We start from the raw sequence: 26,609 nt of genomic DNA, 5'->3' as shown, positions 1-26,609 counted from the left end.
GGTATGTACTGGGAGAGTACTGTATTGTGATAACAGTATACATTAAGAACAGGGTATGTACCGAGAGAGTACTGTATTGTGATAACAGTATACATTAAGAACAGGGTATGTACCGGGAGAGTACTGTATTGTGATAACGGTATACATTAAGAACAGGGTATGTACTGGGAGAGTACTGTATTGTGATAACAGCATACATTAAGAACATGCTATGTACTGGGAGAGTACTGTATTGTGATAACAGTATACATTAATAACAGGGTATGTACTGGGAGAGTACTGTATTGTGATAACGGTATACATTAACAACAGGGTATGTACTGGGATAGTACTGTATTGTGATAACGGTATACATTAAGAAAAGGGTATGTACTGGGAGAGTACTGTATTGTGATAACGGTATACATTAAGAACAGGGTATGTACTGGGAGAGTACTGTATTGTGATAACGGTATACATTAAGAACAGGGTATGTACTGGGAGAGTACTGTATTGTGATAACGGTATACATTAAGAACAGGGTATGTACTGGGAGAGTACTGTATTGTGATAACGGTATACATTAAGAACAGGGTATGTACTGGGAGAGTACTGTATTGTGATAACGGTATACATTAAGAACAGGGTATGTACTGGGAGAGTACTGTATTGTGATAACGGTATACATTAATAACAGGGTATGTACTGGGAGAGTACTGTATTGTGATAACGGTATACATTAATAACAGGGTATGTACTGGGAGAGTACTGTATTGTGATAACGTATAGTACATTAAACCCTAATGTACCGCACCGTGTCTCCTACCGCTAGTTTTACTAGTTTTTAATAACTTGGATAAGTTAAGAATACAAGTTAAAGATACGGGGTAAGTAGTATAAACATAATGGCGAGGAACTCCCGTTTCCAAGGTGATGACGAAAAGTACACTCACACAACCAGAGAGACAGTCTTATTAACACCGTCTACTCTACAGATACTATAGATACTCTACTCATGTACTGCTCTGTTTTCTTCTAGTAGCCCATCTGATGGATAATTTATAATCCTTATATTGTTCTAACTTTACGCTCTAATTGAAAGTACAGTCTTTGGAGGGTGTTATCAACAATCTCAGAGGATAATAGAATATAGATATACAGGGTGGGCAAAAATACAGTTTACTAATTAGTAATAAATTTCAGGAGTTTAACTTCCATTTAGCGTTCACAGAAGGCGAGAAAGCGGGAGTCACAGCGCTTTTAGTAAGTCATAACCATACGATTTATAAGTTTATAGTTATACACGAATTTTTTATAGTCAGCAAGTTATACCCCCACCACCCCCCCCCCCCCCCCCCCCCCCCTGTTATAGTCAGCAAGTGTTTTATTTTATTGGTCAGGATTTGCTAGAGAATCCAAGTAAGGACGAGGCCGGCCAAGGGTTGTATAACGATTTCCTGCCAATACCCGCAGTCAATAACTACGTTTAACAATTCGTGCCGTGTTTTATTTGACCGCGCCAAACGTTGGCATCCTCGTAGGAATGTTTTCCTGAGAATAACTAGCCTGTTTTAGGAGAGTACCATGGCGTTGTAATCAAAGGAGTGTATCGGGGCTTTAAGAGTACTGGCGTTGTAATTAAAGGAGTGTATCGGGGCTTTAAGGGTACTGGCGCTGTAATTAAAGGAGTGTATCGGGGCTTTAAGGGTACTGGCGCTGTAATTAAAGGAGTGTATCGGGGCTTTAAGGGTACCGGCGCTGTAATTAAAGGAGTGTATCGGTGCTTTAAGGGTACTGGCGCTGTAATTAAAGGAGTGTATCGGGGCTTTAAAAGTACTGGCGTTGTAATTAAAAGAGTGTATCGGGGCTTTAAGAGTACCGGCGCTGTAATTAAAGGAGTGTAACTGTATCGGGGCTTTAAAAGTACTGGCGCTGTAATTAAAAAGTGTATCGGGGCTCTCCTCAGGGTAAGTGACATCTGAGATGTCGGAGGTGCGGATGAAAAGAATGCTAAAAATGGCACGAATACATGCCCGGTCTGTAGTAACCGCAGCGCTTTGCTTCTACGACAAGGCGATGAAGGGTGATGATAGATCGAGAATAGCAAGACTGCGCAAGACTGCTGTGTTCGGATAGTTGAGTAGCTGAACTTGTTTCTTGAATTTCGTAACGTTTGCGTGCACGTCTGAACGCCATTGATACCAGATTCCCCGCTCAAATTCCTGCGATGACATTGCATTCCGATATCAGTCATCTCCAAGAACGGATAAAGCAGACAGAGTTGGCGCTGGCAAACGCCCAACAGCAGCCCAGTTTGGCTGAGTTACAGCACATGCTGGCAGACGCTTACAAGGAGCAACAGGACCTTGAAAATGACATTAGAGCGCTGAATCAGGAGAGGGAAAATCTGAAGAACTCTCTGCCAGACAAACAGAACAAAAACCGTGTTATCAAACCACGGGGTCCATCAGGACAGGTCATCTCCAGAAGAAAGAGCAGGACTCAAGTCTTCCAGTTTAAGAGAGATCAGCCCATCAAAGAGAGGGCCTCAGTGGAGAGTGTAATGTTAACTGTGGTTAGAAACAGGAGGTTGAACAGCGCTAGTTAGACACTCCTAAATCAGGCTAGTCAGTGTTATGAAACAGGAGGTTGGATATTAGATCAATCCTACTGTGAATGTGGGCAGCTTACTGCTGCTGTAGAACTATAAAATTGGAGAAATGGTGATCCCCGACTCACAATTAGTAGAGTTGAGGGCAGAATGAGTTACAAAGTAAGTTACTAACCTCCTCCTCCTCCTCCTCAGGACGTAGAGGATATGGTGGAAATGCGAAACCCGGACTGGATGAGCGTGATGACCTACATATCTCTTATCTACAATCACTTCAACGGCATCAGAGTCGGGGGACCTCGTCTTCCTCCCATGCCTGGCAATGAGTAACTTCCACCCTTATCCAGGGTTCTCTCTCTCTCTTGTCGTGCTCTTCTGCTGACCTTGTTGAGTTGTGTGCTCAGTGCTCACCCCATGCAGTTCCTCCTGCTAATTTTTGATGTCATTGAGATCGAGGATTGTTTACCTAATACACTCGGTTGTGATCATATTTAGAATATCCTAATGTAATACTAATAACAGCTAATCGTTTATTGAATATCTCAATATTTTTTACTTTATAATCGTGAAATTAAGCGAGTCTGATGTTCTGATAAAAGTCTTTTTGTTAAAAGAAAAGGAATGGCTGAGAGCCGACATTTGTAAATAGAAAATTCCAAAAAGTTGGCAGCAGTACGATTTGACCGAGCTCCAGTGTTTGAAAGTTGACAATAATAAATAATAATGAACTAACCTCGCAAGATTTCGAGTTTTTAACAGCTCTCTTCTCATCATTCAAATATTTGTATAAAATGTATCAACTTTGGACTGTGATCTTCGATTTGTCGTATGCCCTGAAGAAAAGAGACTGGAACTTGAAGATTAGAGAATTGCTGAAAACCAAACAATTATTTCAATTCCGTTCTTTAATTTCAAATAACAGCTTTTGATTCTTTAACAGCTAAGTAAGCTGGAATCAAAACTTTTTTAATTGATTTATGTAGAGAAGCATGTAAATACCTATTTAAAGGATTGATAATATTATATTTGACATTTTGTACACAAAACTAATTTTCTGCCTTGTTCATTTAAACACAACAAAAACACTGAAGTAGTGCAAAATTGAATTTTATGAAAGCATTAAACGCATTCTGAAAACGCAAAATTGGAAATATTTAAAAAGAATAAAAATTAAATTACGAAGTTTCTATTTTTCAAAATGATATCTAAAACATTAAATTCTCAATCCTCATCTCAAAAAGATTCCCATCACGTATGTCTTTTGAAAATATAAAATATGTATTTTCTTTCTGAATTAAAAATATATTTGTAACTTTGAAATGAATAAATCAAAAAATTAACACTAGCAGTAAAACATTGATAGTTTAGTGGAATATTCTCCTCACACAGATGAAGCCCCCTCTTCCACTCCCTCACCCAGATGAAGCCCCCTCTTCCGCTCCATCACCCAGATGAAGCCCCCTCTTCCACTCCCTCACCCAGATGAAGCCCCTCTTCCACTCCCGCACTCAGATGAAGCCCCCTCTCCCGCATCCTGATCCTGTGTAGAGAATACCAGGAGCTGGTGACTGACGAGGAACTGGAGGATCAGCTGGGCTCCCTCTACATCCCTCCCCTCAAACAGAAGGACTCCGAATGTTCTGGAGAGATCTAGCAACGTGACACTGTTATCCTCGTGACACCTGGTTTAACTTGGTGTTAGATAACCACTTGATTGAGTGGTCACTGTAATTAGAGCATTTGACTTACTAGGTTGAAACTGAAGCGAGTTATTAATTAAAATCACGTGGGCACCCTCTAAGTGTAAATTGTAAATATAATAGTAAATATTTTGCTGGCCGGAGCTCCCCACAGTCGGTAGAGGACGAACTTTTAGCTGAAATGGCTGGAATCACATACTACTAGACTGAAATGGCTGGAGTGGACCTTCGATTGGCGGATATTCTGAAAATGAAAAGTATTTCAGAAGACTAACGTTAGAGCAAGAGAGAAGAACTTTACAGCACTCCTCAGAACATTGAACTTGTTGGGCTCCAAATCCAGAAGTTTTCTAATCTCTTTCACCGCTTCTTCCGAGGTTGTAGTGGCCATTATCCTGTCTTGAAGACAGCGGGAAACTTCAGTAGATACTAGGGCTGATAACCTGAAAAGAGAAGAATTAGAGAATTAATATTCACATTGTACAGGTAATGAACACTGAACAGGTGTTCACTGTTCAGTAATCACTCCGCTGACGATTACATCCTGCTACATGGATTATAATGAACTATATTAATCACATACTGCTAGACTACTATTACTATTGTTAACAATGAACTGTAATCTTAGTACATATTGTAATAATAGTACATCTGATAATAGTTACGTGTATTACCGACCACGCCCCACAAACCGTGTAATATCTTATAATCATACATTTAGTGGCGAAGATGGGAGCAGATTTTCCCTTATTTAGGATAAACGGTGGAGAGCTAAGCATCACATTTGAACTGATTCTTTGTCTGATCTGTTGTGCTCTCCAGCTTACTTTAGCTTGTGGTTACTGTAGCTTACTTTAGCTTGTGGTAACTGTAGCTTACTTTAGCTTGTGGTTACTCTAGCTTACTGTATCTTGTGGTTGCTCTAGCTTACTTTATATTGTGGTTACTCCAGCTTACTTTAGCTTGTGGTTACTCTAGCTTACTTTATCTTGTTGTTACTTTAGCTTACTTTATCTTGTGGTGACTGTAGCTTACTGTATCTTGTGGTTGCTCTAGCTTACTTTATATTGTGGTTACTCCAGCTTACTTTATCTTGTAGTTATTCTAGCTTACTTTATATTGTGCTTTAATCCGGTATATTTGCACATTTTTATCAGACAGACAGTAAATCAGAGAGAAGGTGTTAAGTGGGAGATGCTGTTTTAATTAGAGAGAGATTATAAAGTAGACTGTTATAAACATCTAGCTATTATACATTTTACAGTATAGATATCACAGCACCATTGTAACCGGGCCTTCTGCTGGGATCTACAACTAACTGCTGGTACACCCCCCCCCCCCCCCCCCCCCCCCCCCAAGAAATAAGAATGGAAACAGCTGTCAGACAACCTTGTAAATGTTATTTCGTTATGGCTCCAACACAAGAACTGTTAATTTGTGATTAATATTTAACAATAATTTCCACCTCTAGCTAACGGAATGTTCTAGGTACTCAGTACTACCTCTGTTCCTTAACCTGACATTCGCTTAGCAACAACATAGCAACCACATAGCAACCACATAGTAGCCCCATAGCAACCTAGAGACCATACAAATACCAGCTCAACCTTTACATAGCAGTCAGACAACCAACAGTAACCAAGATGAATAAGCTGGAAGCAGTGGTGTTCAACAACCGTGGGGGACCTCTGAAACTGAAACTAAAAGTGGCAAAGAAGATGCCTCTACCTCAGAGGTGTTATCTGTGGGCTTGTATCATATTTGGTAGGAGGGAAAGTTAACTTAATCTAATTTATTCTGAGTGAAATGATCCGCATAACATGGACCTTTACTGATAGTTGAAATTCGACATATGACGTCATCTAGCGTCATCTAGCGTCATCTAGCGTGAAATATCGCCAGATGATGATAGATGACGCTAGATGACGCTAGATGACGCTAGATGACGCTAGATGACGCTAGATGACGCCAATTAGCGACATTGTCGCTAAGTGCACGGCACCTTTCGAATGTCGCTATCTAGCGCTATCTAGCGCTATCTAGCGATATATGACGCTATATGACGCTATATGACGCTAGATGACGCTAGATGACGCTAAGCACGCAGCACTGACGCCAGGCGACAGATAGCGCTATTTTCATAAAAATTCTAGGGACGACATCTAGCGTCATCTAGCGTCATATGTTGCCGCGACATCTGACGCTATCTGACGCCATCTAGCGATATCTGACGTCATCTGACGACATCTGTCGCGACGACATCTGACGCAGGCGACATCAAGCGCTGGATAGCGGGATAAGTCAGTTTACGACAGTTCACGCTATCTAGCGCTATATAGCGCCAGATAGCGCTATATAGCGTCAGATGTCGTTGCGACATATAGCGCTAGATAGCGTTAGGTAGCGCTAAATAGCGTTAGATAGCGCTAAATAGCGAAGAATTTTGGGTCGTGACAGTCCAGGCTATTTAGCGCTAGATGTCGCTATCTAGCGCTATATGTCGCTGCGTCAGATGTCGTCGCTACATATAGCACAAGATATCATATCCTATCACAGTAACAGTAATCCTAACTCTCTGTGTGTGTGTGTGTGTGTGTGTGTGTGTGTGTGTGTGTGTGTGTGTGTGTGTGTGTGTGTGTGTGTGTGTGTGTGTGTGTGTGTGTGTGTGTGTGTGTGTGTGTGTGTGTGTGTGTGTGTGTGTGTGTGTGTGTGTGAGTGGGTGTGGGTGAGTGTGTGTGTGTGTGTGTGTGTGTGTGTGTGTGTGTGTGTGTGTGTGTGTGTGTGTGTGTGTGTGTGTGTGTGTGTGTGTGTGTGTGTGTGTGTGTGTGTGTGTGTGTGTGTGTGTGTGTGTGGGTGTGTGTGTGTGTGTGTGTGTGTGTGTGTGTGTGTGTGTGTGTTACTGGGACCGTAAGCACAGCCTGTCTTTTCCCACTCAATCTTTTTTGTTATTTTTATTTTATATGAAAATTAATTTTTACTGTGTATGAAAATTAATTATAATTTAAGTGAGAATGCAAATGATATAACTATAAGCTTGCGCGGCTCGTCGAAGTCACCCAACTATTACACTCGATTTATCAAATATTCGGCTGAGTGGAACAAAATATTAAATATCACTTAATCAAGGGGTCGTTTACATATTATAATTATATAAAGGGCCTGATGCCGCCGGCCGGGGTTTTCCAAATTATTACGCTCGCTAGTGTGATTGTGACATAATACTAATAGCTTAATAGCTATGTATGGAACTGATTACTAACAATGAGGGGTCGTTCACATACCCCGTAATCAGTTTTACCATAGCTATTATATTTATGTCAATATTACACTAGCGTAATCAATAATCATTTGAAAACCCCAACCTCCAAAGCTGATTACGTAATACTAATATGTAAACGACCGTCGACCCTTAACATTTCGGGATCGGAAGAAAGCGGCACGTACTATTTCGACGAAATTTATACAAGTTACTAACATCGTTGATTCATGATGCCAATCTTTCACAGCTTAGTGGTGCATTTCGCCAAAAAGCATTATTGGATACCGAGAAGCATTTTTGGATGCGCGACGCGACACACTCACAGTAACGCATCGCGTTGATTCACGATGTCAATCCTTCACTGTTCATGTTCACAGCTCGGCGAGGCCCAGTCATGGTGCATATCGCCAATTTAGTAACATAGTTGGTCAGTTCGTAGTTCGTACAAAAGTCTTAAAAAATTCGTACAGTTCGGCACGTTTTTTCAGTTCGGGATTAGTTTGGGAAAAATTCGCCTCATAAATTTTCGAAATATATAATAAAAAGCTAATTGCAAAAATTTGTGTTAAAATGGCGGGAAACGATGACGTGCGGATGCATGTTAATATTTTAAATCTGAAATGTAACCTCCCGGACAAAAATAACAATTTTTTCGGACTGAAGTGATTACTGATTAAAAACAAATTTAAAAAAAAAAAATCGGTAAAAATTCCTCGACAGCTTTTAAAAATTTGTACAGTTCGACACCTTTTAAAAGTTCGTACATACAGTAACGTACTGACCAAGTATGTTTAGTAAAGCACTAGTGGTTGCAAGAAGCATTATATTATTGGCTGGACTGAAGTGATTACTGATTAAAAACAAATTAAAAAAAAAAAAATCGGTAAAAATTCCTCGACAGCTTTTAAAAATTTGTACAGTTCGACACCTTTTAAAAGTTCGTACATACAGTAACGTACTGACCAAGTATGTTTAGTAAAGCACTAGTGGTTGCAAGAAGCATTATATTATTGGCTGGCGCGGCCCAGTAGTGCATCGCGCTACAACAAACATCGTCAAATAGATTACTCGAAGCTCAAAGCTGTAAAGTATTTATCCAAAATAATTCCGATCCCGAGGATTGTTACTGCATACTGGGCCGCGCTCAGCCTGTCATTCCGCCAAATCTTTATTCATATTCGCCAAATCTTAATGTTTATGAACATGTACATAATAGCCTGGGTCCCCAGGTAAGAGGATTGACATAACTTATACATTTATAATATATTAATTCTAAATACTGAATGCATCGCATTTTAAGGGTTTTGGTATTTTCGTAGCTAAATTGCACTAAAGCTTTCGCGCTTGCACTTCACACTTGCGCGTAGTTCGTAAACTGAAAACTCGTGGGTACGATATATGTGATTACTGAACAATAAATTCGGCTCGACTCTCATTACATTCTTTTAATAACTTGCTGTGCGAGATTTCAATACAATTAATTTGCAAATGCTAATTTAACATTTAGATCTTTACATCATCTTCTTTCACATAGCCATGAGTCTAAGCGTACTACTAGCGAGAGGGCTATGGTTAGAGCATAAACAGGTTATACTGGACGAATCTCACTCGTTAACGGGTGATACTCGTAATTTACTATCACGCGCCGCTTTTTCTCAAAATATTAGTCTAAGCCTATACCAGCCGGCAAAGTTTTTATATGTAACCTACATACAACGTTAAAATTTAGTTGAGTTTTGAACGTTGCTTATAGTTGATAAGGTAACCTTGATCTAACGTAAAATAATAAACGTTTTGCAACGTTAAAAATAAAACCTATAACCAACGTTAGATATTTAACGTTTAACAACGTTTTATATGTAACATACATACAACTTTAAAATGTAGTTGAATTTTAAACTCTGCTTATAGTTAATAAGGTAACCTTGATCTGACGTCAAATAATAAACGTTTTGCAACGTTAAAAATAAAACTTATAAGTATAACCAACGTTAGATATTTAACGTTTAACAACTATAGCCATAGCTATAGCTGTCGCCGCGATATCTAGCGCTAGATAGCGCTATCTAGCGCTATCTAGCGTTAACTGTCACAAACCGATATTCTCCGCTAGATAGCGCTATCTAGCGCTAACAAGCGTTATCTAGCGGAGAATGTCGGTTTGTGACAGTTTACGCTAGATAGCGCTATCTAGCGCTAGCTGTCGCCGCGATATCTAGCGCTAGATAGCGCTATCTAGCGCTATCTAGCGTAAACTGTCACAAACCGACATTCTCCGCTAGATAGCGCCAGATAGCGCTAGATAGCGCTAGATAGCGCTGCGTCAGATGTCGTTGCGACATATAGCGTTAGATAGCGCTAGATACCGCTAGATGTCGCAAAAAAAAGGGCGGAAATTTTATGAAAATAGCGCTATCTGTCGCCTGGCGTCAGTGCTGCGTGCATAGCGTCATCTAGCGTCATCTAGCGTCATCTAGCGTCATATAGCGTCATATAGCGCTAGATAGCGCTAGATAGCGCTAGATAGCGCTAGATAGCGCTAGATAGCGACATTCGAAAGGTGCCGTGCACTTAGCGACAATGTCGCTAATTGGCGTCATCTAGCGTCATCTAGCGTCATCTATCATCATCTGGCGATATTTCACGCTAGATGACGCTAGATGACGTCATATGTCGAATTTCAACTATCAGTAAAGGTCCCATAACATCAGGCTCATCCAACACTCGCACAAGTAGTGTAGTATTACACTTTACTACACTACTCGTACTTGCCACAGGGAGATTGATTACCATTTGTTACAGGAATCATCACAGTGCTCCCCTTGTTCCACTACATGTCTAGATGGGAGGCTGTTAATGAAGTTAAGGAAGAGGACCTTATTCGTCTCTCAAAGTGAGTCCCCCCCCCCCCTATAAGAGGACTTTATTCGTCTCTCAAAGTGAGTTCATCCCCCCCCCCCCCCCCTTTTAAGAGGACTTTATTCGTCTCTCAAAGTGAGTTCACCCCCCCCCCCCTATAAGAGGACTTTATTCGTCTCTTAAAGTGAGTTCACCCCCCCCCCCCCCCTATAAGAGGACTTTATTCGTCTCTCAAAGTGAGTTCACCCCCCCCCCCCCCCCCTTATAAGAGGACTTTATTCGTCTCTCAAAGTGAGTCTCATTTATCATATTTTTATCCTCCGTAATATCAAAATATACGAGTTAATTCTTTGAAATGTGAACCTACAGTGACACACTAATTTCCAGTTTGGATCTGGAGGAAGGTTTGGTGTACAGCGGGAATATAATAAAATCTATCCTGGATATTAAATCCTACACCAGCACTGTGCTAGGTATCTAAATCTTATCATTTTATCTTTTGGTTCTTTAGGATCTAATAATTCAATATTGTTGTGACCGAGTTAAATATGCGAATATGATAACTAAATAGAACTAAAACTTGTTGTAGAGAACGGACTGAGGGTGTTGGTTGTGTCTGATCCTCTGACGAGCCTGGCTGCAGCGAGTTGTGATGTGGCAGTGGGCAGCTTCCAGGATCCTCCTAACATACCGGGTATACATTCTTAGTTATCAATCTTACAATTCGTTAGTTCAAATTAAGCAAATTCAGATGAGTTATGGGGTTTTGTTTGACGGTTGTTTGTTGCAGGTTTAGCTCACCTTGTAGAGCACGGTTTGTTTCTTGGAGATTCAGAACACAAGGAAGCAAACACATTTGAACAGTTCCTGGCTGAACATAGCGGCCACTCCAACGCCTTTACCAGTCAAGAAAACACCAACTACTACTACAAGGTTTCCCCCGACAAGTTAGAGGAATCCCTTCACAGATTCAGTCTCCTTCTCTCCCACCCCCTTCTGGAACTGGAGTCCTTGCAGCGGGAATACCACGCTATCCAGAGCGAGTTCCTGAAGGACAAACTGGAGTCCGCTCGCCAAGTGTGGAGGCTTATCAAACACATGGCAAATCCTAGCCACCCCTTCCATCGGCTCAGCCCAGGAAACTTAGAGACACTCCAAAACTTACAACATTCATCGGTGATAAAAGAATTCCACTCAAAGCACTACTATCCTGAAAACATGAGATGTGTAGTGTATGGAAGGGAGGATTCACAGGATCTACTAGAAATGTCAAGGAAATGTTTCAGCAAACTAACAAACATGAAGCCCCGCTCTGAGCCGGATCAAGAGAAAGGTTGGGTTTCTGCCTACCCCGAGGAGAGACTAGGAGTCTGGGTGGACTATGAGCCCCTCAGAGAGGGTAATGATCTGGATATGATCTGGCCGGTGACTGGAGCCAGTAGGTGCGGACTGGGGATGCAGTACACGTGCTCTCAGAGAGGCATCCCAAATCAGCGCTAGCTTCATTGAAGAGACAGGGATTGGCTACATCTCTCACCTGGTCTATTGTCATCAGCACCGCCAGCTTTTCTCTAGTCAGAGTCAATGTTGGGCTCACTCAGCTCGGAGCCAAATCTATTTCAACTGTCGTTAATCTCATCTTCGTCAGGTTTTAATGCTGAAAACAGATTCAGTGACAGCCATGAAATCCTGGCTGGTTAAGATACACCAGGAGTCATGCAGGGTTTTATAAACCACGAGAATGCAGGTATTCACCACTTTGCTAAGTCTCTCTCCTCCAGAATGAGTAAAGTGCTCCACCCTGCCTTCTATTTGGGAGCTCCCACACAAGTTCCTACTGTCACGTGTCTGATGCTAGCTCTACAGAGTCTCACCTCCAACAACAGCATCATGCTAGCTGGCTTATCAGGCCGGGGACACTCTTACACTGACAGGGAACCCTGGTACGGTATTCCCTACACTACAACACCGCTTATCAGGCATAGATCTAGCAAGTTCTACTTACAAGTTCGACATTTGGCCGCCTCCCCCGCTCAGAACCAAGATTCCTAAAACGTTCCCCCTATTGAGAGGATGTGGAACAGCACTACTGGCCCAACAAGATACAGGACGATAAAGCACTGACAGTGTGGTGGCAGCAGGACTTCACATTCCACATTCCTAAGATAGAGATGATGTTGTGGATATACGGGCAGTACGAGCACTATACCCCCCGGGAAGTAGCACTTCACTACCTTCTCGCGGACATGATCAGAGATCAGGTTCAGGACCTCACCCAGCCGCCCGGATACTCCATCCAGATCTACTACCAGAGCAGTTCCGGACTGGTTGTGACTCTCAGTGGATATAGCGACCAGGACCAGATATACCGCTGTATCAAAGACTTAGTTCTAGTTCTGACTGGACTTGATATGACGCAGTGGAGTCGGTTTATGTACGTTGTGAAATACAAGGCACACAGAGACCTGATCAGGTCGGACTATGCAGAGGCCTACAAGCACCCACTGTACAAATCCAGAGTTTTGCTGGAAAAGAACGTGGCTCCTCTGCACGAAATACTGAAGGAACTTGATGAGGTGACCCTAGAATCGTTCAGAACATTCTACAAGAGGTTCTGGGAGAATGTTGGCTGCAGAGCACTGATTTATGGGAACGTTGTTAGAAAGTATGGCAGAACAGTACAGTCTAGTACTGAAACCAATAGCACTAAGAACACAGATCTCAGAGCACAAAGTAGAGCCCCCCTTTCACCCCACCCTGCAATACCCTACGGGTACCTACTACACTACAACCCCCTACCCTAACTCAGAGGAGACAGCCTCTGTGGCGGACCTAACACTCATCCTGGGACCCACCCCCTGGAACTCAGACACTGTGGAGTCAGGAGAGGAGCTGTTCACCAGGACAGTACTCGCTAGACTCGCTGCCACCTTGTTGTCCGAACCTGCCTTCGTAGAGCTCAGAACCCGGCAACAGCTCGGTTACTCTGGTATACTAATTACAACATCTCCCACTTTGGTATAGACCTACATTCACTATGTGTGGTACAAGGGTAGTGAGCACTCAGCAGTTCACATAGCGGAGTCTGTCCTAGCCTTCCTTAAAAGCTACAGAGAGGAACTAGTCACACTCCTCAAGGAGGGAGATAATACGTCAGCTCATTGGATAAGAATGATAAACTCAGTGAGGCGAGACATATTAGTGAAGCCGGCAACTCAGAGAGCCATGGTGAGCGAGTTAGCAAGTGAACTCTTCTCCCCGGACGCGGAAGCAGACAGAGCTGACATGCTGGTTGCTTCTCTGGAGAGGGCTACTCCCAAAAAACTCCTTGCAGTTTTTAATATGATAATTATAACTTGGAGTCAGGTCTCGGAGAATTATATCCCTGGCTCAGAGTAAAAGTAGGAGGTGGAATTTGGACACCTTTTCAGAGCAGTTCCAGTACTTGGGATTCAGTAACAAGACAGATACTATTCCACCGTTTTTGTACTGGCATTTTTCTTATCTCGGTCTAGAGATGGGAAAATAAGGGCGTGTATATTTGTTAAATAATCTATTCAATGTTTGCTGTGACTTAAATTATTTGTACATTTGCTTCGTAAGTGAGCGATTCTTTCTTTACAAATCAACAAGTAATACCTATTACCTACTGCCTAGTAAAAACAGGAGTGTAACATGCCTGTCATCTGTCCTCCGTAAGATAGCTTTAAGGAATGCCACTATAGTGTGAGGTCGGGGTATGAGCTCTATATCCGGCATTACACCCCTCTCCAACAGCTTCACACACTGCTTTACTTCACGATCATTTCCTGACGCTCGTAGTAGGTTCTTACTCTTGTACCTGTCGAGCAGTTGGGGCGATATTTTCAGCTTTTACCACAACAAATTAGACATTTGGTTGTTGCAAAGTGAACGCACCAAAATAAAAAAATAGCTAATATGCAGAATAAATAACAATGAACTTAAAATTAAAACACAACACTTTGAAGTTTACATTTCTGTTTGAAATAATGTGCTTTAAAACACCTGTACGGTGGCTCAGACACCCGCCATCGTTTCTATTTTAATAATTGAATTGGAATTTCCATAGCACAAACCCGCCAAGAGCCGTTATTAAAAATTGATTGAAGGAAAAAAAATGTTCAAAACCGGTTTCCATTTAAACATTGAATCGGAATTTCAATGGTTCAAACCTCCATGCCCGTTTAAAATTGATTTGGAACAAACCAAGTTCGAATCTGATATCGAATTTGGATATTGAATTGGAAATTTCATGCTCAAACCCGCCATCGTTTTCTATTTTAATATTGAATCGGAAGTTCATGGCTCAAACCTGCCATGCCGTTTTAAAATTTATTTGAAAAAAAAACCTGTTATTAGAGATAAGATATTCAAAAAAAAAACCTGTTATTAGAGATAAGATATTCAAAACAAGAAGCAGCAGCAGTGAGTTTCACAGAGCCCTCGAACGACAGACTCCTCGTTCTGTCTACCCTTTCAGCTCCGCGCTCTCTCCTTCATGTCGACCCGGAGAGCTTGGTTTATTTTTTGGATCCAATCGTTCATTTCTTGCCGGTGTGGAGTCATGAGGTGGTATGAGCGTTTACCTGGCTTTCCTGTACAGATACCTTACATTATGCTACTACCTTAATGCGCATTTTATATAAGTTGAAAGCAGTTGAAAGCATGAATTCTTTGAAATCCTAAAATTGCTAAATTATTTTACATCGTACCTTGTAGAGTTAAACAGGGGCCAGATATTTTTGTTGAAACTGCAGCGAAAGCCAAGTCACTAAAACATATTATTCCCTGTGGGATAAAGGTAGCTAATTTTGATTAAATTGTTCTAAATACTTAAATATGGGTTTTATAAAAAAAAAAAAAAAACTTGGGGGGGGGTTTTTTTTTTTTTTTTTTTCAGGCCTGTTAAACTTTCTTACACTTCCAGCTCTCAGAGTCAGTATTTACTCAGTATGAAATGTGAAACCCAAGAATGTAAGCTTTAAAAAGACAGTAGCTTACAGCGGGGGGAGGTTTAGCCTCCACAGATCTGTAATACACAGCCCTGTCTGAGTGCAGCACCAGGTACCTACTGTTCCAAAACTTTCCACCGGAGGACTCCTTCTTCACCACTCCTTCCTTTATACTGCCCTGAAATTCACTAATCAGTGGTTACTAGTGGTTACTCCTTCTTCACCACTCCTTCCTTATACCGCCCTGAAATTCACTAATCAGTGGTTACTAGTGGTTACTGGTGGTTACTAGTGGTTACTCCTTCTTCATCGCTCCTTCCTTTATACTGCCCTGAAATTCACTAATCAGTGGTAACTAGTGGGTACTGGTGGTTACTAGTGGTAACTAGTGGTAACTAGTGGTAACTAGTGGTAACTAGTGGTTACTAGTGGTTACTCCTTCTTGGATCGCTCTTCCTTTATAACTGCACAGAAAGTTCACTAAATACAGTGTTACTAGTGGTTACTGTGGTTACTAGTGGTAACTAGTGTTACTCCTTCTCATCGCATCCTTCCTTTATACTTGCCCTGAATTCACTAATCATGGTAACTAGTGGTTAACTGGTGGTTTACTAGTGGTACTAGGGTAACTAGTGGTAACCTTAAAAAAAAAACAGTGGAACTAGTGGTAACTAAGTGGTTTTACTAGTTGGTTCCACCTTCTTCACCACACTTCCCTTTATACTCCCTGAAATCACTAATCAGTGGTTACTAGTGGTTACTGTGGATACTAGTGGGTAACAGGTGGTTACTCCTTCTTCCAACACACCTTCCTTATTTGCGCTAAAATTCACTAATCAGATGGGTTACTATGGTAACTAGTGTAAATAGAGGCAACTAAGTGGTAACTATGGTAACTAAGTGGTACCTAGTGGGTTACACCTTCTTCACCAATCCTTCCTTTATACTGGCCCTGAAATTCGCTAATCGGAAAATATCTCAGAAACTGTATCAGTACGTAACAGCTGAATAACATACTGAAGTACCATGAGAAGCAGTTGGAACGATTCTGGGAAATGGAATACACAAAAATAGGCTTCTGCGCGAATTACATGAGGACACTCACCTCACCCACATCTACAAAGCTTACCTGTATTTTATTAGGCTTGAGTATCTTGCCGAGGAGTGTTATCGTCACTGTTCCGAACAAATCTGGTGAAAGTATAAAGTAAGATATATACTAAGAAGTCTACGAGGCAGTGCAGATATCAGTCCGAAAACAAGTACTCTTAAGTCCTGTATTAGAGCCATGTTGTCGCAACCTTCCCCATAATTAATTATACTTACAGAAACTATAATATCACTAGCCACAAGCAATTTTTTTCAAACCAACCCTTTTAATCTAATCATAATGAAAGTTATTTGACAGAAAAAAGTTGAATTTGCTTGGATACTCGAATCGTAATCGGCGGCGTTGGAACAGTGAACACATAAACTGACAGCTCAAGCCGTTTTACATTGGGGGTTGTAGAGGAGCCTCAAATAACCTACCTTCCCCTCCATCTAGGTGTCTTGGATTCAGGAGTAGTACTGTTTGGAGCACGTTTAGGAGTTCGCTTAGGAGACTCTGCTTCAGGGAACCTTTTGGAACTGTGTTCTGGGGTAGAGGTGAGGTGTGAAGTAGAAGAGCTCGTTCCGTTCAGTAGCAATAACGTTTCGATAGCTTCTTCGTCACTCATGTCCTGAAATTTATAGTATAAACTAATGATTTCCTCCGCTATAAACAATGTAGTTGGATGAAGATAGCGTTTTTTTAAATCAACCAAATTAAAATTCAGTAGCTCCAGTGGCTCTTAACCTTAACACAGGAAGGTGGGAATGTTCCTGATCTCTTATTACAGATACCCTCCCACCAAACATTGCTTGTTTTATCCGTTACTTGAACTATATCTCCAATAGATAAACTCAGATTATGGGAACCCGCTGCTTCGAAATCTTTAACTGCTTTTGCGAAGGTGGTTCTTGTAACATTTAGCCTGAAACATTCCAACTTTTATAAGTGTCTGAATATGTCACATACCTTAAATCTTAATGTCTATGGTTTCATCAGCTGAAACAGCGAGTAACTAAAATTTTGTTGTCAAACACTAACAGTCGACAGGACCTATAATTTTACAGCTGCCTTTCTGCTGGAAATAAAGCGGTGAATTTTTGATTTGTTAACAAATTATGTAAGCGGCTTAAATATATAAAAGTAGCCGATAAGGTAGAATTATAAAACTGTAATATCATAGTTGAGCTGAAAATGAGAACAATGTACTTTACTACTAAACTTACTGTACTACTAGGTCGGAGACTCGGAACTAACAATGTATAACTTGTAAAATAAAAACTAACGCAGTTAAGCTAGTGCCAGCTAGTTCAGTTCCGCTGTTGATTGAAATGAACAAGTTCCTCTTAGACAAATCTCCTGCTCTTAAAGACGTGTTATCAGATATAACACCACCACCCTCCATCTGAAATAAGTGGCGGGTGGCGTAAAGATGGCGGCATAGTGGCGACAAAGCGACAATATCTCTATATATCATTATTCTTCAACCACTCACGGTGAGCATGATAGATTTAGGGTCTCTTCTGATTTTAACCCCGAGTTTTTTGGTGATGCACTTTACTGTAGCCAGCCTCATCGTTTCCAACACTATATCCTGATAACGAAACAACAGATACAGTTAACTTACACTATTATCTATTGATCGTGTCTAAAATCTGACATCAATTATGAATCAATCCAAAGTGTAACAATCAATCTAAAGTGTAACAATCAATCTAAAGTGTAACAGCTAACCTCCATTTTGCCCAAACCTACGCTGCTACCATCACAATTTGTCACCCTAAACTTTAACGTAACGGACATGGTTGCAGAGTCCTCGTTTTGAGAGTTGTCTCTGAGGTTGAACAGACACGTGGGTAGAGGTCCTCCAGGTCTGAGAGCCATAGACTCAGCACGCTTCAGGGAGATGTTCCCTGTTAAGCGCTCTCTGCATGCCGACACCAACTCACTTACTGCCTGGAGGGGGTTCTTACTGACTCTCTGTTATTTAGGGGATAGTTGTTTACAACTACGTTGACGATCAGGTACATTATTTGAAAAGGAATCAAGGTACCCTCTATATAAAAGATACTATACAGTATATAGGATGGCCTGTTCGAGTGATTTCGGCAGATGATCTGGCGGCAACGTACAGAGTAGATTATCTACGTCAGAACGCAAAAGAAGAAGCAGAGCACTAATCTTCACTCTAGCTACTTTTAATGTCCTGGCTATTACTTCTCCAGTTAAACGGGATGAACTTTTGAGAGATTGCTATTATCGTAAAATAGACATTCTCGCTGTGCAAGAAACAAAATGTCGTCACTTTGAGGATTCAGTTTTGCATTTTACAGATGATGATGGGAAATCACACAAATATCGCTTCATAAACTTTCAGCAATTTGACAATAAGTGGCAAGCAGGTATTGGTTTTCTTGTAAATTCAGTCTATACCAACTACATCAAGTGTTACAACAGTATCAGTGACAGGGTTGCTTATCTAGATCTTGAGATACCAAGTAAATCAGGTAAACCAAGACTTTGCCGTGTTATCAATGCCTATGGACACACTCAAGTAAATTGTGATAAGTATCCGCAGAGACGTGATTATTTCTACAAGTTTCTTGGCAAAGCTGTTGATATCCCATCAAGTTGGGACTTATATATTCTTGGAGATTTCAACTCTCGACTCGGTAAATTGTCTCATTCAGATATTGTTTTCGGGTATAATGACTTTATGGGTATGTATGGGTCTGGAAAGAGGAATTCAAATGGAGAGCATCTTCTTAATTTTCTTGTTGATAAAAAACTTTTTGCTTGCAACACTAGCTTCCAGCACCCTGTCCGTCATATAACAACAAGAATTGGTTTTATGAAAGACTACTCAGCTCCTAAAAACTCACATCGCACTTTGCCCTACTACTCTCAAATTGACTATGTCCTATGTAGCAGTCGATTGAAGAAACTTTTAGTGAATTCTCGAAGTTATGGGGGTACTCTTGTTAAATCTGATCACAAAATTGTTATTACACGTTTCAACTTCAGTGACGCTCACCTTGTCTTCCCCAAACAGAAACCTAAAATGCATTTTGATATCACAACCCTTGTCAGTAATCCTGCTGCTAAAATGCATTACAACAACACATTGAATGATATTCTAACAGACAGCCCTGTTAATCCTAACCCTGAGGAAGAAATGAATAGTTTGTTTCACAATGTACATAAAGCTGCTGAGGTTAGTATTGGATACCTTCCTAGGAAACGCCCTAAAAACTTTTGTAATGACCTTGAAATTCGAGAGATGTCTGATGAAAAGAAAGTTCTACAAGCTCTACTCAATCAGAACAACACCTCTGAAGATAGATCAGTTATACGTACCAAAATCAATCGTATTCAAAATGACACTCGTAAGAGAATCAAGCTCCTTCAAGAAGAGCATGCAGACACTCTTGCTGAAGAGATAAACGAAACTGATAGTTCTAGAGCATACTTTGCAGCCACTCGCCAACTAGCAGGTATCAAACGTGCTCCAACCATAAGTGTGCATGATGAAAACTCTAACTTCATAGGTACAGACACTGGAAAAGCTGCTACACTAAAGAACCACTTTGAAGAGAAGTTCACTGCAAAACATACAGTTGAGCCTATTGACACTTTCTTTGATCAACCTAGTCCTCTCGCTGACCCTATTACTGCTATTGAAGTTGAGATAGCTGCTAAAGCTTTGAAGAATGGTAGAGCCACTGGGCCTGATGATATCCCAAGTGAATTGATTAAGTATGCAAACAGAAGTGTATTTCAGAAATATGCAGACTGTATAAATACCGCATTTGAAACAAACACCACCATAACATCTATTGGAAAAGGCAACATTACTCCACTCCAAAAGCCTAAGAAACCACTTGGTCCAGCAGCAAACATCAGACCTCTCACCCTCTCAAACTGCTCCAGAAAATTACTGTCAATGATTACCCTAAAACGTATCCAAGGCAAGCTAGATCAGTACACCGGTCCTACACAAAGTGCTTACAAGAGAGGTAGAAGTTGTGGCGATATAATTTGGTCTCAACGTATGCTAACCTCAGTGGTACTTAGAAAGCATTGGAGCTACCACAGAATGAGTATAGACATGTCAAGTGCCTTTGACACCATAAGCAGAGAAACAGTACTCAATGTTCTTGAAGATGCTGGCTGTACTAGTGATGAAATTAGGATGGTACGGCTCCTACTATCAAACACAGTGTTGAAAGTAAAAGTCAATAATACTGTATCAATTGAGTTCCAAAGCACAACTGGAGCATTTCAAGGAGATGCACTATCAGGTAATCTATTTACTGTTGTTGAAGCCGCTGCACTTATTCACCTCAGATCTTTACTCTCCCAAGTATCATCAACACCTTACCCAGTGAATCATCCAATCCCTAATCCTCCTATCTCAGAAGAATTCATGCCATTCGAAACAGGATACTCTAATGATATTGACTTTAATAACACTGAACTTGCTCCACTCAAAGAAATGCTTCCTATCGCTAAAGATATATTGCGGCAGTGGGACCTTCATATCAATTCTTCCAAGACTGAATTTGTCCATTTTTATTTGGCAGATCCTAAACCCACTGTTAAACGCAAGGTGATTGTTGGAAAAGTGTATAGAGGTGATGAAGAGTGGCGCTCTAACAAAACTTTAGGATCGTTGATGTGCACTGTTAAGGATATCAAGAATCGAATATTCCTTGGTAATGTTGCCTTTAGTAAATTTCAGAAAGTTTGGATGAAGAGCAAGATGTCAGTCCAAAGGAAGATCAAAATCTACGGGGCACAAGTAGTCTCTATTCTACTCTGCAACTGCAACTCCTGGGCTGCACCACTAGCTTCGTTGAATGAACTTGATATTGCTCATCGCAAACACCTCCGAAGAATCCTCAACATCAGATGGCCTACTGGGGTTATTTCTAATGAGGCACTCTATGCTCGTTGTTATGTCACTCCCTTGTCTGTGAGAGTCTCTAAGTTTCGATGGAGAATGTTAGGACATATCTTAAGAGGACAGGAAGACTCACCAGCATACACCTCTATGTTATTTGCTATAAATTCTGATATTTTTATGGAAGGGAGACGGGGTAGACCATGTTTAAACTTATTAGATGTTATTAGAAAAGACTTGACTAGTAGAAATCTTGATATTAGACTTAAGAATTTGACTGATTTCGAAGACCTTAGATTTTTAGCTTTAGATAGGGAGGAGTGGAAGAAGTTAGAAGATGGTTGATGTTTTTGTTTTCTTTTTTATGCGTTTTGATATCTATAAGGTGCCTAGGATGCTCTTTTTTTTATTTTTATCTAGACACTTATTTTACTTCGGAGTATTCCAACAGCCATATTGTTACACAAGTGCAACCAGCCAATTACAGGAAGCCGAAGGATTTGTTTTTAGCCAGTGACGGTTAAGGTAGTGTGTACCATACTTTCTTCGCCCGAGACTTCGCTGCAATGTGCAGCTCCTCATTTAACCCTCACACCCGATTTCTCGAGTATTCGGCTGAGTAGACCGGGGGGCTGCATAGACCACTCACGATCCTTAGCTGAATGTCAAAGACACTCACCCCACGACCAGGCAAGCAGTGGGATTTGAACCCGCAATCTCACGATTGCAAAGCTGGCTAACCAACTGCGCTACCTGGCCTTTAAAGAGATATTTCGTACTTTGAAAGATTTACTACTATACAGTATACACAAGGTAACATCAACGCGGGTCGAATGAAGAATTATCCTAATAATATGTCTAATCCTGGATCTCCATTATTCATCTCAATATTTACCTCTAAGAGAGCTGAAAGAACTGACACCACATTCGAGTCACTCTCAGAGTCACTCCCAGGGACGTTCTTGTTACGGAAATAGCGCACTAGCTTCTCCGTAAAGGAAAACACCTGCGCCACAATTATTATTTAGTCGGAGCTATGAAGTATAAAACACATCGTACTAAGTTAGGCGTGTGATAAAAATAAATAGGTTTTGTGCAACCCTTTTGCGATCAAGATCAGAGTTAAAATATCAACCAAGAAATAACCTGGGCACGATAAGGAAACCTATTGACGAACAACCTATCCTCAATGTCCAGGAGAGAGGACGCCGTTACCAGGATACGAACAACTTGTTCACTTTGTTGGGCGGGTGCCAGGATGTGTACTGTTTGTTTGTACTCTGTCAGTAGAGTGTGGTGGGACTTGCAGAACAAAGCATACGCCATCTCCAGTACTGGGGTCATATTGTTAGTTGGGTTGGGGGTTCAACATATTGTTAGTTGGGGGGAAAGGGTCCAACACATTGTTAGTTGGGGGGGGGGGGGCAACACATTGTTAGTTGTTGGTTTGAAATGTGCTTACAACGAATCAGATATAGTTCACATGAAGAAAATAACTAAACTAGAAACCTGTATCAGGATTGCTCAAAGTGGGGAGGTAAACTCGCGGGCTCCTCCTCGTAAGAAAGTTCGAGAACTTCCTGACAAGGTCCACCTCCTGGAGAGGGACCCCCCTCTCAGAGCCCCCCTCGCTCTCCTGTCTCAGTCTCTTGTTAGTGTACCAGTTCACCAGTGTCTCTGAAACCGCCCCCAGAGACTTTGCTATCTCTACCAGGTTAGTACGGCTACTCTCATCTATTGCTGGGAACATTTATCACTTCAACAAGAGAGTAAATTACAAAAGCTTAAAAGCTTATATTATCGTGGAAAAAGTAAAAGCGTTTCTTAAAATTGAATAGTGCACTTTAAAATAAAACTTGTTTAACCATTTGAGGACGGACAAGTTTTAAAGTTGTCGATGTTGATGCATTTAACACACTAGGTCACTGCCACAGCTAAAAAGAGATATCCAAAAAAGTAATTTGTATCTCGTTTAATTTAGACCCCCACAAAGATAAGCTATGGTCGCATTACGACACACTCGTCCGGGTGCAAACGACCCATCACGTTTTTCCGGCTATTATTTCTGAAACAAAGACGTTAGGATAAAATACAAACTGTAGCATAAGATAAAAACATATTGCCGATACTGTGTGACTCAATTATTACTACATAATATGTGCATGTATATTCTTGAATTCGGTCTACTTAAAACTTTAAATGGATGAAATAGAGCATTTATATCCCGCTTATTCAACATTAACATCCAATATTATTAAAAATAAAAAACTGCTGGACTTCAAAGCGGCTGGCGTGGTGACAAAGTGATAATTTAAACTCCTGAATGCATGTATATTCCCAGTAAATGTAAAGTGTAATGAGTTCAATAAAAATATGAAACTTGCCCAAAAATTTGTATATCTATTTTATTGAAATTTAAAGAATTAACTATTATTATATCACTCATCTTTCTCATCAATTTTACCAGTCCTGATAAAAATAAAACGTTTATTAGGATTTTCGTGACTTACTCTTCAAATTAGAACCAGCTGGTTATGTACTGCACGTCCTCCGGCGACTGATCCGGTGAATAAAGACAGTTTTGAAAACACTGAGACAGTCTAAGTTCTTAGCTTTTATCAGTATCTGATGAAGGTGCTGAGAGCTTCCAAATGTTACTTTGACAGCTCTATGTTTTTCAGAACTTTATTCCAATTCGAGCAGCTTCTCTGCCATTTTTTCAAATCACATCGCAAAAAAAAAAAAAATTTTTATCACCATATTTCTTCTCCTGCATACCTCTTGAGGGGGGACCAAAAATCAACACATTTTGCTGCGATCCTCTTCGGCTACACATTCTGAACTACTTTCTTCAAGTTCTCTGATGTGAAAGTGGAGGCAGAGCTGGGGGATATGTTTTGACACAGCAGCACTGTAAGACTTAATCTAGCTTAAACAGTATTTTCTACAGCGGTTTTAACAGTTCTCTGGACTGATTCTAGATCTTTAGTCTTAAATCTTAATGTCCAAGAGTTCCCCTTGCAACTGAATAACTGATTTCTGAGCATGTCACTTTTCATTTCCTCTCGTTTTGTTGTCGCTTTTAGAAAAGCTTCCTTATATGCAACAATACCCTGAAACACATCAAAAAGGTGCTTTACTAAAACGTCCTTGTATGGTTTCTTGAACTTCTCTAATGTAAAATGACTATCTTCATCACAGTCTATTGTCTTCATCACTTCCTCAACCCAAAGACCAAGATCATTGGCAGCATCAGCAATCATGTCCAAATGAGTCATTAGCGACCCATTAGGACCACAAAATTGATTAATAAAACACATTGTTGTCAAACTTTTCAAAATATGAGTATAAAAACATGTTATGCCTTGACGAGATAAAAATTCCAAGATTTATTGAATTTGCATTTTTATTGTTGCATATATATGTTAATTTTCCACTTAACTCTATTGCAAGTTTATTCTTATTATTATTTGTACCCTTGCACAATCTAATCATTGAGGATAAGACCGAGTTTGTCTGTCTATTTCTTGCTTCTCCGATCGAATTAGATAATAGCGGTGCTTTATTGAAAAAATGATCCCTGGAGGTCCAGTAAAAGTCTTGGGTCGCAGACTGACATTAAGCATAAAATCGTCTTCGCAAATTCCACCTTTAATAGATCATTTGGCTTGAAAATATGATCTTACGCGACGTAGACAGGATTTTCTGCAGCTCGGCCTCCTATATTTACGTTGTTTTATTTACGTTGTTTTATAGTTTTATTAACGTTGACCACGTTTTATTTACGTTGACCACTCTTTGATTTCACAGACTTTTTAAGTACACATACACTCACATTCCACATTCACAAGCATGTGAGCTCACCTGGTCCAATGAGCGGAAAACGAATAGAGAACAAGCTCTGATGACGTCATAGTCACGTGACCTCAGGCTCATAATCACGTGACATCAGACCCAATCAATGGTTTCTGGCCTGGTCAGCTCCCTGTTACCTGATCTTGAGGTGACGTACGAAATAGGGTTGCCAATGTATTTATCGGTATAATTTGTTTATCGCGATAATCGATAACTTTTTCAAAATTATCGCGATAATATCGGTTATCGGCGATAAATTTGGCAAGATAATAGAAGTAATATTTTTCTGCACTCTGCATAGTGAATTATGCTCCTATGCTATATAACCATGTTACATCATTATTATATAGTTATAGTTATATAGTTATATGATATCATTAATTGAATTTAATTTCCAAAAATGCAGAAATATTAAGTCTTGAATCATGAAAAATCCTTAATAAAATTAATTTCGGTAAAATTCGAACTTCGAAGATAAAAATAGAAAACTTTGATATACATCTGCATCTAGAATACCGGGGTCCGAGTAGAACGTTACCACCGATACGAATGATGGTGGAACCGCATGATATTGGTACTGATATGTAATCTATTAATGACGTGGGCTTTTCGCTAGCATTCAGGAAATCGTTGCCCGCAACTTATGTCGCATAGCAACCGTGGCCTCCATGAAGTTTAAATGGCCCAATAAAGGCCAGAAGTTAATTGGAATAATTTCCAATTATCACGACTAATTAACTTAATTATCTAATTGTTAGTTACTCATTAGGCCCATATTCCGAACTAAATAATGTAGCCCAATAGATTTTGAACATCCGTGCATAAAATTTGTGTAATCAAATATTTTGGTTTGTCATCTATAGCCTCTAGAAAAGATGGGTCGTAAACGACCCTATCGTCCCTAATGGGTTAATCTAAATAAGACCTCGTTTGAAGTTTCCTAAAACACTATAAGGTGAACTACTCACCACTTGACCGGTCTACATCCTCACTAAGAGTAACAAGTCTCGACAGAACCAGCTGGACACGTTCTTTAACAGGAACAGGGGCTCCACTCACTAAAACCTAGTTTTATAAGTTTTAAGAGCGAGAAATAGAGTTGGCAATCAACCTATCAATGTTGTCAAATACTTTTGCAACATTAAATTAAGTTATCTCCTAAATAATATTTAGTAACTAGTGGTAACTGGTGGTTACTGGTGGTAACTAGTAGTAACTAGTGGTAAATAGTGGTTACCTGCATGGAACTGAAAAGTCCAATGGTTATCCAGACAGTTTCCTCGTACACCTCACACTTCACAAGCTCCTCTATGAGCTTCTTCACTCGTCCACCCTCCATTTGAGCTTCTTCTATCGCTAACATCTACAGGCTGTAAGTTA

The 26,609-nt window shown here is 40.4% G+C and overlaps 4 protein-coding genes across 4 annotated transcripts in view; 2 read left to right on the top strand and 2 right to left on the bottom strand.

The window, feature by feature from the left end:
• The window catches only part of LOC134812702 (uncharacterized), a 15,669-nt gene extending 12,037 nt beyond the window's left edge, over positions 1 to 3,632 (top strand). The window contains exons 9-10 of the mRNA XM_063820226.1: positions 1,183 to 1,242; positions 2,786 to 3,632. Coding sequence (XP_063676296.1) covers positions 1,183 to 1,242; positions 2,786 to 2,920 — 195 coding nt within the window. The 3' untranslated portion in view covers positions 2,921 to 3,632. The remainder of the gene's footprint in view (positions 1 to 1,182; positions 1,243 to 2,785) is intronic.
• LOC134812705 (POU domain, class 2, transcription factor 2-like) overlaps positions 1 to 26,609 on the bottom strand; it is a 1,142,226-nt gene that overhangs the window by 343,922 nt on the left and 771,695 nt on the right. The gene's annotated exons all lie outside the window — the stretch shown is intronic.
• On the bottom strand, positions 3,455 to 26,609 carry LOC134812708 (uncharacterized). Its single transcript, XM_063820235.1, has 17 exons — positions 26,467 to 26,609; positions 26,198 to 26,294; positions 22,884 to 23,114; positions 22,521 to 22,708; positions 22,270 to 22,380; positions 18,206 to 18,427; positions 17,967 to 18,065; positions 17,758 to 17,876; positions 17,219 to 17,396; positions 16,912 to 17,102; positions 16,511 to 16,572; positions 15,431 to 15,559; positions 15,142 to 15,217; positions 14,813 to 15,024; positions 14,088 to 14,249; positions 4,566 to 4,733; positions 3,455 to 4,272 (listed from the first exon to the last, which is right to left on the bottom strand). Exons 1-11 carry the CDS (start codon positions 26,590 to 26,592, stop codon positions 16,521 to 16,523), a joined length of 1,614 nt encoding a protein of 537 aa, XP_063676305.1. The 5' UTR covers positions 26,593 to 26,609; the 3' UTR covers positions 3,455 to 4,272; positions 4,566 to 4,733; positions 14,088 to 14,249; positions 14,813 to 15,024; positions 15,142 to 15,217; positions 15,431 to 15,559; positions 16,511 to 16,520.
• Positions 5,760 to 14,031, top strand: LOC134812715 (insulin-degrading enzyme-like). Its single transcript, XM_063820247.1, has 5 exons — positions 5,760 to 6,054; positions 10,352 to 10,442; positions 10,796 to 10,881; positions 10,998 to 11,102; positions 11,199 to 14,031. Exons 1-5 carry the CDS (start codon positions 5,934 to 5,936, stop codon positions 11,906 to 11,908), a joined length of 1,113 nt encoding a protein of 370 aa, XP_063676317.1. The 5' UTR covers positions 5,760 to 5,933; the 3' UTR covers positions 11,909 to 14,031.

The sequence above is a fragment of the Bolinopsis microptera genome, chromosome 3 (assembly GCF_026151205.1).
Source record: "Bolinopsis microptera isolate Bmic1 chromosome 3, MBARI_Bmic_1.0, whole genome shotgun sequence".
In the NCBI taxonomy this organism is placed as follows: domain Eukaryota; kingdom Metazoa; phylum Ctenophora; class Tentaculata; order Lobata; family Bolinopsidae; genus Bolinopsis; species Bolinopsis microptera.
This window is presented reverse-complemented; position numbering and strand designations above follow the sequence as displayed.